Here is a 16,898-nt window from a genome sequence, read left to right as displayed (position 1 = left end):
TGAGCTCATTCATACAGTATCTCTCTCGTTTCTCAGCATTTGCATTGCCATCCTCAGTAAGGATGCATTCACACCCCAACTTTTGCATTTGTGTGTAAATGATGTCAATGGCAAATTGAAGCAATCTACAGACCTGATTTTCTAAACCTACTACCTATTGCTTTCCGAGATCACCAAATGCAGCGTAAACACAATATTCTGCAACTCAAAGAGCTAACAATTAACAGTGTTGAGAAAAATGTTTTTTAAAAAAAACCTTTCCCAATTGGCTGTCTCTCCCGGACATCAAGTAACTTAAACTTTTTTTTTTTAATTACCTGAACAGTGTGGCATATGTTGTGACATTACAATATTTATTACCAAAGTGATCCCCATGAGATCAGATCAGGGTTTGGATTATAAACAGAAAATGCTGGAAACACTCAGCAGGTCAGGCAGCATCAGTGGAGAGAGAAACAGCGTTAACGTTTCAGGTCGCTGACCCTTCATCAGGTTTGGGACTTGCTTGTGAATGGGGCCTCCAAACGCTAAGGAGGTTTGAGAGCAGCTCACTTGCGGTTCATTTGATGGAGTATGAATGTGCTGTTTATACTCAGGGACATGTGGTTCAGTTCTGTGCTTTGGATTGGGAAGTCTTTTATTTAAGTATGCTGAGTTGAGTATATTCAAGGCAGAGGTCGGTAAATTTGGGGCAATTGAGGGATTATAGGGATAGTGCGGGAAGGTGGATTTGAAGTAGATCAGCCATGATCTTGTTGAATGGAAGAGCAGGTTCGAAGGGCCAACTGGCCTACTCCTCCTCCTATTTCTTATATGTTGTTATGTTCCTGTGACTTAAAATCTCAATTGTAATAGTAAGGAGAATTGCAAGTGCTGGAATTATGAACAGAAAGTTATGGGTATGGAACTGAGGAAGTGCTGCACCCAAGACGTCATCATCATCATAGGCGGTCCCTCGAACGAGGATGACTTGCTTCCACCAGAGTTCACAGATGTTTCAATGAAGGACCCAATGTTCCAGTCCTGAACTCCAGTTGAGGGGGTGGAAGATGCCTGTGCATGAATTTTTTTTTAACATGAGGTGACGGTTGCACATCAGCCACCACACGGGCTTGACAGAGCTAGGCCTTTATCCAGTGGCAAGGGTTAACCAGGATGACTGGAGACCTGCTCTGCTGCACAGACCTAGCACGCACACATATCGCAGTGTGGGCAGGCCCGTGCTGCCCCACCCAGGGTGTACACTTGACACGTTAACCTATCTTTTTACTTATCTCTACGGATGCTAACAAGCTACCGCAGTATTTTCACTCTTCTCCAGTCTGTAGTTTTCTCTAAAATATAAACCTAGCATAGTTTTAAAAATAGAAGTCCATTTTTTTTCTGCTTTAGTGTCTCATTATGTCAGTCATTAATTAAATGTTTAATTTAATTTCCCATTAACAAACAATATATTGGAACGTGATCTATGAGCCCAACTCCTGCTTAGTTTGGGCTTAGCAGAAAGTAACAGTGATAGATTTAGGTCTCCTTGTGTGGCTCGGTGTCAACATTTTTGTCTCATAATACTCCTGTGAAGCACCTTGGGACGTTTTACAGCGTTAAAGGCGCTATATAAATACAAGTTGTTGTAGATTTAGGAATAAATTGGTCTGCTCTAATTTGGCTAAATTCATTATTTTAAACATGCAGAAAATCTGCACACAAATCTAAACCCCGGCAATACTATGAAAATATGCAGCGATTTCTCTCTATGTTTATGTCCATCTTGGTTACAAATGCCATTTAGCCAATGAAAGATAACTTGTGCTCTCTCTTCCTAGGCTCAGGCAGTGACGTTAACCGTGGCTCAGGCCTTTAAAGTAGCTTTTGAATTCTGGCAATCTGCCAAAGAAGGTGGGTTTTCTGTATCGCTAATGAATTTACTGTGACTGGGTCATGACTATTTTTTGGTTTTGCAATTAACTAATTCAAAGTTGCAGCAAAATAGTTTTATAAAAACCTGCCTACTAATTCACTGTAATTGCTGTCTGTTCCGATGTGGTGAGCAGCACATCTGCAATACATTTATGCAGCATCCGTGATGGGTGTTGCTAGCTATTGTAAATGACCATGCATTGGGTAAGCAGTGGACACTAGACCAGTCTTCTATGCTCCCTTTTTTTATAATTGTAGAACTACTCTGGGAGACTGGGTTCTGCAACGCACAGGGACTCCCAGTCTACTCTGATCAATATATGGTCAAATAGCCGACTGACCATTCCTCTCTGGGCTCCCGCACATAGAATCATGGAATTATAGAAATTTACGCCACAGAAGGAGGCTATTCAGCCCGACAAAGAGCTATCTAACCTAATCCCACTTTCCAGCTCTTGGTCCATAGCCTTGTAGGTTACGGCACTTCAAAGTGAATATTTAAGTATTTTTAAAAATGTGATGTGTTTCTGCCTCTACCACCCTTTTAAGCAGTGAGTTCCAGATACCCACCACCCTCTGGGTGAAAAAAGTTCTCAACTCCCCTCTAATCCTTCCACTCATTACTTTAAATCTATGCCCCCTGGTTATTGACCTCTCTGCTAAGAGAAATAGGTGCTTCCTGTCCACTCTATCTAGACCCCTTATAAAGAATAACCGCTTGTGGAACTCTACCCCTGCACATGTTCACGCCTAAGAGGGTAGGAATAATTAAAGTCTGATCTAAAAGGATTTCCGTCGCTATCAGCAATGCCACATCCACCGGCTTTGTGCAGTTAGGGGCATGTTGCACTAAGGCCTATGTGATTCATTGAGTTTACCTTGGTCTGGTACACGAACCCAAGGTGTGAGAAAAATCATGGGCCACAAAAATATTCACAACACATGGCTCCTATTTGTGATGTGTGATTTCTTATGAGCATTGCTGATTTACCACAGCTGGCCCCATCGATCCGTCGGTCTCTAAGGCAATGAATCATCTCATTTCTTTTCAGCACGAAACTACCATCTGCTGTGCAATTTTTATTTGTGCTCATTTTATTTTTTAAAAAACCCTAGAATCCGCAGGAAGGTTTTTTTTTTACAATTTAAATTCTGAAGAGGGCTTTGCAGTCGCATCCTCAGGAAACCGAGATATTCTGTTTCTTGGTGCGAGAGGAAGGGTATGTTTTTCACACCGACTCTATTTATTTGATGTTTGTAGTGCCTCCTGTGTCATCTGGGGGTGAAACAGGTTTCATTATATTGCACACTTCATTTTATGGATTACACACTGAGGGTTTGAAATAACGGCAATGGTTCAAGTTCATTCCTTCGTTCTGATTTTATTTATTTTTAGTGAACTCACTTTAGAAACGAGAGAAATTGTTATTTCTCCATTTTAAAAATATTCAGAGTTTGCACTTTATTTTTGTTTCATCATTACCAGCACATAATAATTGTTAGAAAGAGGTCCCTTATTAGTAGCCAATTTTGTACAATTTCTGTGAAGTGGTTTTGGTTTATGTTGGGAAAAGGTAAATGATACCATGCTTCAACCCTAACTGAGTCAATCGGATGGCTGGCGCTGACTTCAATCCATTCTTTAAATACAGTTGCATCTATGATGGTTTTAATGTGAAAGTTGTACATTTTGGCAGTGTGTCATGGTTTGGTGGGGAGTGGGTTGGTGCCTCCACTCCTCACGCATCAGACTTAGGTCACTTGTCACCATGCAGAGGTGAGTTATTTTCCAAGAGGGAGCGTAAATCTGACCACTGTTTCAGACAGCTTACTTGCAGCATTGGTGATGCATGGTCTTCAGCCCATCCATTCAGATATGGAGGGTGGATGGTACTGGGAGACTACAGGAAGTGGGTGGTGGGGGGGATGAATGGTGCATTTATAATGCACTGGATTCCTTTTTTACAGAGAAGATATAAATGGTTTAAACTGGAGTCCCAGCCGTAACTGACTTTTGAACTTGGATGCCTTTATTTTACCTCTGTGTTCCTATGATCAGGGGTGATAATCATGAGTTTGCTTTTTAAAGAAAGAAAGACTTCTTCCATTTATATAGCACCTTTCACGATCACCGGACGCCCCAAAGCGTTTACAGCCAATGAAGTACTTTTTGGAGCGTAGTCACTGTTGTAATATGGGAAATGTGGCAGCCAATTTATGCACAGCAAGCTCCCACAAACAGCAATGTGATAATGTCCAGATAATCTGTTTTAGTGATGTTGGTTGAGGGATAAATATTAGCCAGGACACTGGGGATAACTCCCCTGCTCTTCTTCAAAATTGTGCCATGGGATCTTTTACGTCTACCTGAGAGAGCAGATGGGGTTTCGGTTTAACATCTCATCCGAAAGATGGCTCCTCCGACAGTGCAGCACTCCCTCAGTACTGCTTCAATTTATATGCTCAAGTCTCTGGTGTGGGACTTGAACCCACAACCTTCTGGCTTCGAGGCGAGAGATCCACGCACTGAGGGAGCTACCAACTGAGCCACTGGCTGACACACTATTGTAGTATTCCGTGCTCACTGAGAGGAAACTACTGTGGTATGACAATCGTAGACATTTTGAAGTAAGCTGTGCCCTTAAACAGATCAAAATGTTTGCCTTGCTTTTTGGAAACATGGTGCGTTGTGATCAAAGGCAGTAAAACCTAGCTTGATTACTGTGTAGTTTTGGGCAATTATATTTAACCACTAAACCGTTGTTCTTTGTGGAGAGAATGAGGAAGATTCAATCTTTTCCTCCTCAGCGAACTGGATGGCTGGTCACCTCGTCCATAAGAGTGATGATCTGGAGTTTATTGATTTTCCCCCTCCCCTGCCCCTCCCAATTCTAACTTCACAGTTGTGTCTTGTGTGCCTCAAGAGAATTTAATAATTTGTTTTTAAATGGCCATTCTTAAGAGTATTGTGGATCTGTTTAGAGTGAAATATTTAGCGGGGCCTCTACATTAAATATTTAGTAGTTTCTATAAATCATTACATTTCAAGTGAGGAAATCATCCAGTGTGTAACACTTGTATTATCCTGGCGCTTTTCAGAGAAAGGAAAAAGGGCAGCAGCTGGGCCGTCCAACAGTGTTGCTGCTGGTAAACTCCAGTCCGAGGGCTCGACCAACATCCATCTCAAAACAGGTGAGGCCAGCTTTGGAGACGGTGTGGTGGTCCCATCCACGGAGAGGACAGGCTGAAATGGTGAGGCTACACTGCTAGCATGGAGTCCTTCTGGCTGGAAATGTGGCTTGGAGATGGGGCTCAAACATTGCAGCCCGATTCTGTGCTCTACACTCCATGCTTTCATCTACTGAACCTCCATGCCTGCAACAAAGCTTTGCTGTTTTTGATCTTGTATATCTACTTCACGTCCTGTTAATTTCCTCTGGCTTAGAAACAATTCATGTGTTTGCTTTGCATCTCATGATCCTGGGGACGTGTACATTTTTTTTTTTTACTGATTTTTATGTAAAATCTAAACGAATTATGTGAAATCTAGAAGAACGAGAGGTGATCTTATTGAACCATATAAAATTCTTAAGGGGCTTTACAGGGTAGATGCTGGGAGGATGTTTCCCCTGGCTGGGAGTCTATAACCAGGGGTCACAGTCTCAGAATAAGGGGTCGGCTATTTAGGACTGAGATGAGTAAAAACCTCTTCACTCGAAGGGTTGTGAATCCTTGGAATTTTCTACCCCAGAGGGCCACGGATGTTCCATTTGTTGCGTATAGCTATCGCTAGATTTTTGGATACTTGGGGAACCAAGGGATATGGGGATAGTGCGGGAAGGTGGAGGTGAGATAAAAGATCAGCCATGATCTTGGCAGAGCAGGCTCGAAGGGCCGAATGGCCAACTCCTGCTGCTATGTCTTGCGTTGTGTTCAATATTTTCTGTAGCAGAATTATGTATTTCTGTACATACTTTACACTTTACAATATAGGAAATTATATTTTGTGAGTGCTAACGTTTATGATCCTCTGAGGAAAGACAAATAAAGTAATTGAAAAATTCTTGCCTTCAAAGATATTCTTCGTTGCTGTAAAAATGCAGTTTAAAGGAGACTTTTGCTGAAAAAAGATCTGTTTATGTAATTCATCTGGTGGGTCTTTGTTTTTGGGTGGTTGCCATTGAGTTGAGCAGGAATGGTCTTCATTTCAGGTACTGGTTTGTGAAGATATTCCCTCTTGGGCCACATCTCATAGCAATACTAATCCTGGTCATGCCCATAAAGCTGTAGCAAGAAGACCTGTAGCCTGGGCTACCTGAGGGAGCTGAGAATCCTTTCCACACAACATGAACTAAATGAAGTCAAACCACTTTCACCTGAAAATTGTGTGCAGATTTTCTCACTGTATACGGGCTTCTTTGCAGTAATGTAGTCAATTCCTGTCGGTGACTATCTGGCCATATGCAGGTTGTGGTGCCTTTTTCCTTTTTGAGGTGGTGAATCTATATTGAGTCTCTGTTTCCACAATCTCATTTGTGACTTTTATTTTAACCAGACTAAATTAGGTTATGTGGTGTTAAATACGATGTGATTTTTTTTTCAAATTGCCTGCAGAAGTGGCTACAGCAAATTTGTTGGATTTTACTGAAGAAGTAATATCTTCGTTATCGACAAACCACAGACATGAGCTCTCCGTTACAGATACAAACAGTTCGGTAAACAACAATGTTGTATGGGTAAGTGCAATCAGTGCTGAGGAAATGTGCGGAGACACTAATGAACCTATAGTTTTAGGAATGAGGTCGGTGTGCTTTTTCTTTTGCCTTAACAAAAAATATATACACCCACTGGATTCACTTCATTCAACTGAGACATCTTAGGATAGAATCATTTGGACTCTTGAGGAATCAAGGAATCTGTAGAATGGTCGGAAAGTGGAGTTGAGGTCAAAGATCTTATTGAATGATGGAGCAGGCTCGAGGGACCATATGACCTACTCCTGCTCCTGTTTCTTAGGTTCTTATACAGCACAGAAAGAGGCCATTTGGCCCATTGTGTCTGTGCCAACATCCAGTCACTATCAACCCTAAAAATTCTTTCTAATAACCTTATGGTTGTCGGACGTGAAAAATTACCCCTCGTCCCGTCCAACAGTTTATAGAGCTCGGACTTGTGGAACAGACAACTCAAGACAAAGATTTCTGGAATAAGTTCTCTTTACTTAAAATCAACAAAAGATTACAAGCAAGCATCTAATAGTACTGTTACACACAGTAATCCCGGATTACGAATAAGCATGCACAGGTCTATTCCTTTACTTAAAACTCAAGTGATCATAAGCAAAAACTCATACATACTAAAACCAGTGAGTGGTCGGTTCAGCAGTGACTAGACGTGGCTCTTTAACTGGCAACTGAACAGGCTGCCCAAGACTGTAGCAGTGCCAATGTCCTTTCGCAGCACGATTTTATACCCCAAAGAAACCTGGGGAGTCCCTTTGTGTGTACGTGTTTCATCCAGCATGGGTAATGGCCGATGTCAGTTTTTTCTCTCTCTTCTCCCAATCAATCATTCAGGGATTGCGAGGGGCAGTCGTTCAATCACGTTCCCAGTGGTTCAGTTATTCATAAGAGTTTGCAGAAGAGTAGTAAACCATATGGTCACATCACATGTCGTTACCGTGTATTGTTTTTTTGCAGAATTCCCAAGGTATGCTTTCTCCCTTTAGATCCAAATGTCTCATTTTATGACCCCGTGGCCTATCCATTGGAGACACGATGATTGGAACTCTGTTTCAACTAAAAGGGATTTGTTTATCTGAGAATACCCCCTGTAGTTACCACCATTTGTTCTGTCTGAGGTCTGCCATCTGAAACACAGCTTTCGAAATAGCTCAATTACAGAACACCTCACAAGTTAACAGGCACATTTGCTCAACAGGAAATATACAGTTTTTCGTGAGGCATATTGGTCAACTTTAAGCCAACTTTCACAAAATCTTACCTGGTACACTGCACTTTTATACAAATGAAATCTCTTTTTGAGGGCACATATGTCGACAGGTTTCAAATGATGCATGTTCAAAAACATCGATCCAGTAGCCAAGAGCTGGCTAAATGATCTAACTTGACTTCAGTTTAAATACTACCACTGCTGTCGCTAACAACCCCTCCAGATTGGATTGAACTCAAAGGCTGTATTTTAATTTAAGTGGTTTCCTTCCTCCCCTCCCCCGCCCCCCCACCGTTCCCAAATTAAATGTTGTAGTATCTAGTCTGCAGCAAAATAATTAGTGACCTGGTGACTTCAGCCAAACTGATAATCTTTCCAAGTACTTTTTAACCTCCTTTTCTTTAGTGTTGTTGGTTGGGGAAAAATGTTGGCCAGAAAATTAGAAGAATTCCCCTTCAAATAATATCATGGGATCTTTTACATCCATCTGAGAGCGCAGGATGAGCCTCTGTTTAATGTCTAATCAAATGTCACCTCTGGCAGTGCAGCATTCCCTCAGTATTGCACTGAGGTGCCAACCCAGATGATATGTTCAAGTCTCTGAAGTGGAGCTTGAGCTCACATCCTTCTGACCCAGAGGCCGAGGCTGACATCTAAGAGACATTTATGAAGAGAGAGGAAAGTAGCGAGATGGATGATAATTTGCCATGACTACGGCCTCCCAGGTTGCTGCTGGGAACTTTATCCCTCTGCTGTAAGCTGGGTGGATGGTGGACTTTTGCAAAGTGTTGCTGTTGACCTGACAAACACTTGGCTGAACCATGCAGTTGGAGCTTTTCTCAGAACCATGTAGTTGGATCTTTTTTAAGTGCAATAAACCAAACCCAATTGTTTTGGGATTTTTTTTGTTTGGATTGAGCTGTGTTGCTAACCTCCCTCGTTTGTATGGGTGTATTTGCTAAGTACGGATCAACTGCTTGAATGTATTGGTGTAAATGTGCAACTTTCATTTATTTTCAGGAAATGAATGATGACCTGGATGAAGCTTTTGCAAGGTAAAATTACATTTAAGTTTCTGTCTTATGAGGAAAGGTTGAGCAGGTTGGGCTTATACTCATTGGAGTTTATAAGAATGAGAGGTGATCTTATTGAAACAAAGATTGTGAGGGGGCTTGTAGGGTAGATGCAGAGAGGATGTTTCCCCTCATGGGGGAATTTAGAACTAGGGGGCGTAGTTTCAGATTAAGGGCTTGCCCATTTAAAACCGAGATGAGGAGGAATTTCTTCTCTGAGGGTTGTGAATCTTTGGAATTCTCTACCCCAGAGAGCTGTAGAGGCTGAATCATTGAATATATTCAAGGCGGAGATAGACATATTTTTGAACGACAGGGGAGTCAAGGATTATGGGGAGTGGGCAGGGAAGTGGAGTTGAGGCCAAGATCAGATCAGCCATGATCTTATTGAATGGCAGAGCAGGCTCGAGGAGCCAAATGGCCTACTTCTGCTCCTATTTCTTATGTTCCAACCTGCATGTAAAATGACCCACTCTGAGAACCTTTTCATGATGACCAATTTCATTCTTGCCGCATGTCAAACTGATCTCTTGTTCTGACTTTTACAAGCTGCAATTTGGATAGCTTTAACCTGGCTACAGGTAATTACAGTGAATGCACGTTTCGAAACTTGCAGCCCACCACCTGTGCACATGATTCTCTCCGCACTGTGTGTAACAAATAACAAATCTGTAAATTATTCCGGTTCTCTGCTTGTGCTTCACACTGTGTATGCTATCACCCTGCTGAGTTTAATTGCTTGTTGCCAATCTGACTAAGGTATCCTGTTGTGCGGAAGAAGTGTCGTGAATCTTTATGACTTTTTTTTTTAAAAGTCAACTTCGCTACCACATCTTTTATTTTGGTCCTGGGAATGTATTGAACAAGAAATTTTCTCTAATGTACAAAATTAATTCATTAAAGATGAGCTTAACTGGAGAGTGATGTAAAAGTAGATGTGTAACTGGGAGAAAATAGCTTCAAATGAAACTTGAGCCATGAATACTGAAAGTGGAAACATTCCAATGCACCTTCCTGTAAAATGGGATTTCTTTTCCAATGGTCTCCTATTATGATATTGTCTTGGTGTATTGCAATAAATACTTTTGACACGAGTCAAATTTCTCTTGGTTGGGGGAGGATGTTGAGCGGATAAAAGCCACTCGATTCTGACAGTTTTTATTGTGAGGCAGGTGATGGGGGAAGCAGCTGTCACACTCCGCCCGTATGCTGCTTGCTTTAAGGCACTTGTACATCAGCTGCTTTTATCTGGGTTACGGGAAAGCAATATCTGTTCATTAGCCGTGCCCATATTGCAAAAAGTAGCTCCATTGTCAAGACGACGATCCTAGAACAGTGACAATGCGGGTCTATGCTTCAGCCATTGGTGGGAATAGGGAGTTGGTTTTAGAAATGTAAATGCAAGAGAACCAGGACACAATGTCACTCTCTCACAATCAACTCATCATCATAGGCAGCCCCTCGGAATCGAGGAAGACTTGCTTCCACTCCCAAAGTGGGTTATTTGGTGGCTGAACAGTCCAATACGAGAGCCGCAGATTCTGTCACAGGTGGAACAGATATTCGTCGAGGGAAGGGGTGGGTGGGGCTGGTTTGCCGCGCGCTCCTTCCGCTGCCTGCGCTTGATCTCTTCATGCTCTTCGCGTTGAGACTCGAAGAGCATAACGCCCTCCCGGATGCACGGTCTCTATCTCGAGCGGTCTTCGGCCAGGGTCTCCCAGGTGTCAGTGGTGATGTCGCACTTTAGCAGGGAGGCTTTGAGGGTGTCCTTGTAATGTTTCCGCTGCCCACCTTTTGGCTCGTTTACCTTTGGCTCACAATCAACTACTGAAGCAGCGAATGCAGATGCAACTTTTTATTTTTCGTCCTCTTATTTATTTTCCTACATTTAAAAAAATTGTCATTATTGTAAAGTACTTCATTGGCTGTAAAGCGCTTTGAGACATCCGGTGGTCATGAAAGGCGCTATATAAATCAAAGACCTTCTCGCTCTTTCTCGCGCGCTCTCTCTCTCTCTCTCTTTCTTTAATGTCTTTCTGATGATGCTACATCTTTGTATATAGCAGTCATGGCCACTCGGCTGACTGCTTCCTCCTGAGCTCCTCTTCTTTGCAAATCAATCACTGACCATCCTTTATCCTTTTTCTCGCCCCTTCCCCCCATCCATCTCTTTCCCTTCCTTGCCCCCACGCCAGTTGACATTGTAAATAGTTCCATCTACTTTGTCTCCCTCCCTTTCAAAATTGCCGTTATTAACACCCACCTCAAAAAACCCTCTGTCTTGCAAACTGCCGCCCCAAATCAACCTCCCTTTCCTTTCCAAAGTCTTTAAACACATTCTTGCCTCCCAAATCTGTGCCCATCTTTCCCCCAACTTATTGTTTGAATCTCGGGTTCCACCTCTGCCACAGCAGTTAAATGGTCCTAATCAGTCACAAACAAGATCTTCTGTGACTGTTACCATGGTGTAGTTCCCCTCCTCAACCTCTCTGTAGGTTGTTCTGTAAGTGTAATTGATTGAGGAAGCAATGTAGCGTGCGCTCCTTCAGCGTAAAACAGCTGTAGTCATGGTGACACTGTGCCAGACTTGTAAAATAGAGCACTTGGCAGCAATTGTTATGGAATGAGAGATAGCTGAATGAGCATATTTCAGAAAGCAGAACTATTGAAGCAGGAGTTATCAGTTATCTATTAGTTTTATTTTCTTCTGCTTTCCATGCTATTCATTTCCTTCACCCATTCGGCATGTGTTGGGGTGGCTAGTGTGCAACAGCTGGTGTGCAACGGCCACCCCACGTTAAAAAAATCCATGTACAGGCATCTTCCACCCTTCAGGATGTAGTTCAGGACCTGGAATATTAGGTACTTCAATACCTGTGAACTCATCCTATCCTTTTTTGGCGTGGAAGCAAGTCATCCTTGATTCAAGGAACTGCCTATGATGATCCATTCTATAATTGTCTGGTTTGCTACTTTTAAAACTGCTGTCTACATTTACTTCCATTTTACATATCGGATTGTACCATTGCAGAGTAAAAACAAAACTGGAGTGACTGTTATGCATTCATTCTTTTGCTTTTTTTAAGGTTGCTCTCAAAGTTGTCTGCTAACTGGTTTCATTGTCTGCTGTAATTTGTAAATTGCTGCTGGAATGACCACCTGTGGGTGGCAGCAGTGCTTTGATACACAAAAATAGCACTTGCATTTATATAGCAAATTTCACACATCTGCCAAAGTGCTTTACAACCAATGAAGTACTTTTGAAGTGTAGTTACTGTTGTAATGTAGAAACTGACTTCCTAAAATGCAGCAATTGGACATTCAGCTTTATTGGGTTTAAGTTCCAACGATAATATATCTGCAGTGGAATTAAAATAAAGGCTCTAAAATTCCTGAATGTGGGGCGGGGAAAGGGAGTGTGTATTTCAGATCCCTCCGAGGGTTCCACTTCTTTTTGGACCAGCAACACGTCCCAGTACCTTTGGGGTTGGGCACATTATACATCTGTCCACAAATGGGCGGGCGTATTAAATGGTGAAAATCCATCCAGATTACATTACAGTTACAACATCCCAAATCCGGAATTCCAAAAACCAGAATTGTCCGAAAACCGGAATTTTTTTTTTTAGAAAAGCGCATTGCAGATGGAGTCGTCCAATGTGTGATCGGTCCATGCCTTGCCAAAAGACCCTCAATCCCAACCCACGTGTGACCCGACCCGACCTGACTCATGCGCTGTTTTAATGTCTGACCCAAAATCCAGAATAATGCGAAAACTGAGGTTGCCGGATTCGGAACGTCGGAATTTCTTCTCCGAAATCTAGAAAAACCGGCACGGCATCGGTCCCGAAGCGCTTTACTGCCAGTGAAGTACTTTTGGAGTGTAGTCACTGTTGTAATGTGGGAAATGCTGGGTGTCGGGAATACCTGTGAGTTCTTGGCATCCAGCGTTGCTGGTGGAGGGGGCGGGGTGAATTGCTTTGCAATTGATAGTATTGTGATACATTTATTGATGAAACCAGCAGAAGTAACAAGAGCCATTTTCTTAGTAACAAAGGGCCCAAGTTTCCACAGGATAAAAAATGGGCGCCCCTCCGAGCTGGGCACCCGTTTTTCGCGCCTAAAACGGCGCCAGAAAAAAAACGCGCTCTTCTCGAGCGCTTTGCAGCTCCTTGTCTGTTTGGCGCGGCGCCCGGGGGGCGGAGCCTACACTCGCGCCGATTTTGTAAGTGGGAGGGGGCAGGTACTATTTAAATTAGTTTTTTTCCTGCCGGCATCGCTGCGCGTGCGCGTTGGAGCGTTCGCGCATGCTCAGTGTGAAAAATACATTGGCACTCGGTCATTTTTGTAGTTCTTTGTAGCTGTTTAATTTTTGAATGTTTTTTAATAAAATCACATTGCCATCAGCACTGAGGCTTCCCTTCTCACTGTCTCGTTCCTCTCCCTCCCCTCCGCGGCAACAAACGGCTGCCTCCTTCCACTCCCTCCCCTCCGCGGCAACAAGCCGCTGCCTCCTTCCCCTCCCTCCACGACAACAAGCCGCTGTCTCCTTCCCCTCCCTCCCCTCCGCGGCAACAAGGATAAGGGGTAAGCCATTTAGGACCGAGATGCGGAGGAACTTCTTCACCCAGAGAGTGGTGAACCTGTGGAATTCTCTACCACAGAAAGTTGTTGAGGCCAATTCACTAAATATATTCAAAAAGGAGTTAGATGAGGTCCTTACTGCTAGGGGGATCAAGGGGTATGGCGAGAAAGCAGGAATGGGGTACTGAAGTTGAATGTTCAGCCATGAACTCATTGAATGGCGGTGCAGGCTAGAAGGGCCGAATGGCCTACTCCTGCACCTATTTTCTATGTTTTCTATGTAACAAGCCGCTGTCTCCTTCCCCTCCCTCCCCTCCGTGGCAACAAGCCGCTGTCTCCTTCCCCTCCCTCCCCTGCGCGGCAACAAGCCGCTGTCTCCTTCCCCTCCCTCCCCTCCGTGGCAACAAGCCGCTGTCTCCTTCCCCTCCCTCCCCTGCGTGGCAACAAACGCCGGTTTCCTTCGAACGATGGCTGAAGCACTTTCACACAGGTAGGAAGATGGTTTATTTAATCTTTTTTTTGCTTATAAATGTTTATTCAGGTTGGATTTATTTGTATAATATTTGTAGAAGTATAAATAAGGATTTATTGTAGAATTTAATGACTTCCCTTCCCCCCCCACCCCCCACCTCGTTCTGGACGCCTAATTTGTAACCTGCGCCTAATTTTTTAATGTGTAGAACAGGTTTTTTCAGTTCTACAAAAATCTTCACTTGCTCCATTCTACTTTAGTTTGGAGTACGTTTTCACTGTGGAAACTTTGAAATCAGGCGTCAATGGCCGGACACGCCCCCTTTTGAAGAAAAAATTCTGTTCTAAAGCAGAACTGTTCTACCTCACTAGAACTGCAGAAAAAAAAATGTGGAGAATTGCGATTTCTAAGATAGTCCGTTCTCCACCAGTTGCTCCTAAAAATCAGGCGCAAATCATGTGGAAACTTGGGCCCAATGAGTTGATTTAGATTTCTGTACCTGGATCATGTGTGGACGCAGCAATCAATGTAACATTCTGTTTCTTTTTCTTTCCCCCCCCCACCCCCTTCCCTTTTAGACTGGCTCAGTCTCGAACAAACCCGCAGGTGCTGGACATTGGGGTGAGCCCTCAGGACATGCAGACAGAAGAATGCCTATCTCCTACAGACTGGGAAAAAAGTGACCCTGGAGTCACAGAAAAAGATGATTTGTTTGGGTTCTGATAACTGGAGAGCCCTGGAGAACAGGCAGCTTACCTACAAAAGAGGAACTGAAAAGAGGATGTAAAAACTCAGCACCTTCTCACAGCCAGATGGAGTATTTGAAGTTCATGAATGGAACTTTGATTTGAGTGGCTGTGGGGTAACATGACTGAAACCAAGGATTAATCATGTCTGCTGTTGTAGCGTTGCCTTTTAGGAGGTCCAGACCAAAGCAAGCAAATGGCCTTGACATAAAACCCATACAGGCTTATAGACCCAACCAATGATGCATAGACTAGCTTTAGTTGGCTGTTAATTAGGCAGCAAGTTGCCTGTTCATTTGAAGTTGTTGGTGGAAATAAACCCCTGAAAGTACAAGTTTATAGCTATATAGATAATGGATTCAGTATAAGTGTTAAACAGTATAAAATCTCTTTTTAAAAAAAATAAAATATTCCTCCTTCCTAAATGAACAAGCAGCTTATTTTCTCTTCAGCACCTGTTGTTGTCACCCCAAGTGCACCCTTTAATTTACTGTGCAAGTAGTGAGCACAGGTAAAAACCCTTGATTCTCACTTGGTAGAATTCCTATTTGGAACTTTAGATGTAAATATTTGTTGCATTAAATGTGGAAAAAAAGCATAAACCATATTTAGTCTCTGTGTTACATAAGTAATATATTATTATAATGGACAACTAATGTTCTTGTATTTCGAACCCATCTCATTTCCACTCCCTTATCGCCTTAATTTCATCTGGATGTTTTTCCTCCCCAAAAGTTTGGAGGGTGAAAACAGGATTACTTCCACACTATTTTATGGAATAAATAGAATCAGCAGATCACTTATTTAAAGTGTGAAGATCCAAAATCTTCAGTTGACATGTAGTGGATGCATTTTACTGAAGATGTCTAATGCAAAACAAGAGCAAAATTGCAACAGTGGCACCAACTGTACTGTGATGTACCCCTGTTGATTGTAGAAATTTGTTGCACATCTATTTTATATACTGAAAAGGAGTACAAAGTATAATATACAAAGAAGTATTTAAAAATCAGTTTTATATTTACAAGCTGTTTTCTAGTACTATTGAGGTTCAAGGCTAATTGGCACACTAGGTCATAACTGGCAAATGGAATCAATAACTACCTCACATTTTTAATGGTGAGAATAGAGGTACAAGAATCCAGTTAATTTTACATTGCTCTTGTGCACTTAACAGAAGAAGGAACATTAAATGGTGCATTCCCTCTACTTTTCTCTGCCTCTCCCTGCTATTGAATAGGCAATCCAAAGTAGCTGACATTTTGTAACCATCCACCTCCATCAGTGGGAAAGCTAACCATTATAACACAACAAAAGTGGCCAACATAGTAACTCGATCAAAGCTACCTTTATGTGTAGAATGATTCCCATTTAACAATCTGGTATTCTGTTATCGTAGTTAACTTATTATGCATGGCATCTATTGGATTACTTAATAAATGATGTAAAGTGTGGTTCTCAACTGTACATTTCTTATTGGGAGAATTTTTATGGATTATATCAGACCGGCTGGGTTCAGAACTGTTTTATCCTGTGGAATTTTGGGGGGAAAGTTGAATAAACTCCAGTGTGAGTAATTCCCACTCTGAGAGCAAGTGTTTGTAATAGCTGGTACACAGCTTTGTCCTTTAACGGTGGCAATATTGTTGGCACTTTTGACTGTACAATAAACGCACTACTCTTAAAATCAAGAGGCTACAATAAACCTCAGCTGATGTCCTTTTTAATTTTGTATACTTGCTCCCACTTCTAGAGGACTAAAATTGATGGTGTGTGCACATCCTGCAGGCAGCAAGTGATCGAGACATGATTTTACTGCCACTCCACTACCTTACTACTTTGCTATATCCACTTTCTTTTGGGGAGGTGGGAGGATAGTGGGGAGGGACGGTGAGAGAAGAGGAAGACATTTTAAATGAGGATTGAGACAAAGCATATAGGGGCCAATTTTCCACATTGCCGATTTTTGGCGCAGTTGTAGAGATACATCAGGATTTTTAGTGGCCGACTGAGCCAAAAATAAAGTTGCAAGTTTCGCCGGCATAAACTTTCATTTTGGAGCGGCGCACATAGACCTTAAGTGGGTGGAGCTTAAGGTCTGCGCTGAAAAACTGAGGTTGCCAGGGTAACGAGGAACACACTGAAGGGCTGAGG

At 42.5% G+C, this 16,898-nt stretch overlaps 1 protein-coding gene across 1 annotated transcript in view; it reads left to right on the top strand.

Annotated features, from left to right (window-relative positions):
• ldlrap1b (low density lipoprotein receptor adaptor protein 1b) overlaps window positions 1–16,449 on the top strand; it is a 68,195-nt gene extending 51,746 nt beyond the window's left edge. Inside the window, exons 5-9 of the mRNA XM_070899080.1 lie at window positions 1,824–1,896; window positions 5,017–5,109; window positions 6,532–6,653; window positions 8,890–8,924; window positions 14,577–16,449. Of these exons, the coding sequence (XP_070755181.1) occupies window positions 1,824–1,896; window positions 5,017–5,109; window positions 6,532–6,653; window positions 8,890–8,924; window positions 14,577–14,721 (468 nt within the window). The 3' untranslated portion in view covers window positions 14,722–16,449. The remainder of the gene's footprint in view (window positions 1–1,823; window positions 1,897–5,016; window positions 5,110–6,531; window positions 6,654–8,889; window positions 8,925–14,576) is intronic.
• Window positions 16,450–16,898: the final 449 nt, after the last annotated feature.

The sequence above is a fragment of the Pristiophorus japonicus genome, chromosome 14 (genome assembly GCF_044704955.1).
Source record: "Pristiophorus japonicus isolate sPriJap1 chromosome 14, sPriJap1.hap1, whole genome shotgun sequence".
Taxonomy (NCBI): domain Eukaryota; kingdom Metazoa; phylum Chordata; class Chondrichthyes; family Pristiophoridae; genus Pristiophorus; species Pristiophorus japonicus.
This window is presented reverse-complemented; position numbering and strand designations above follow the sequence as displayed.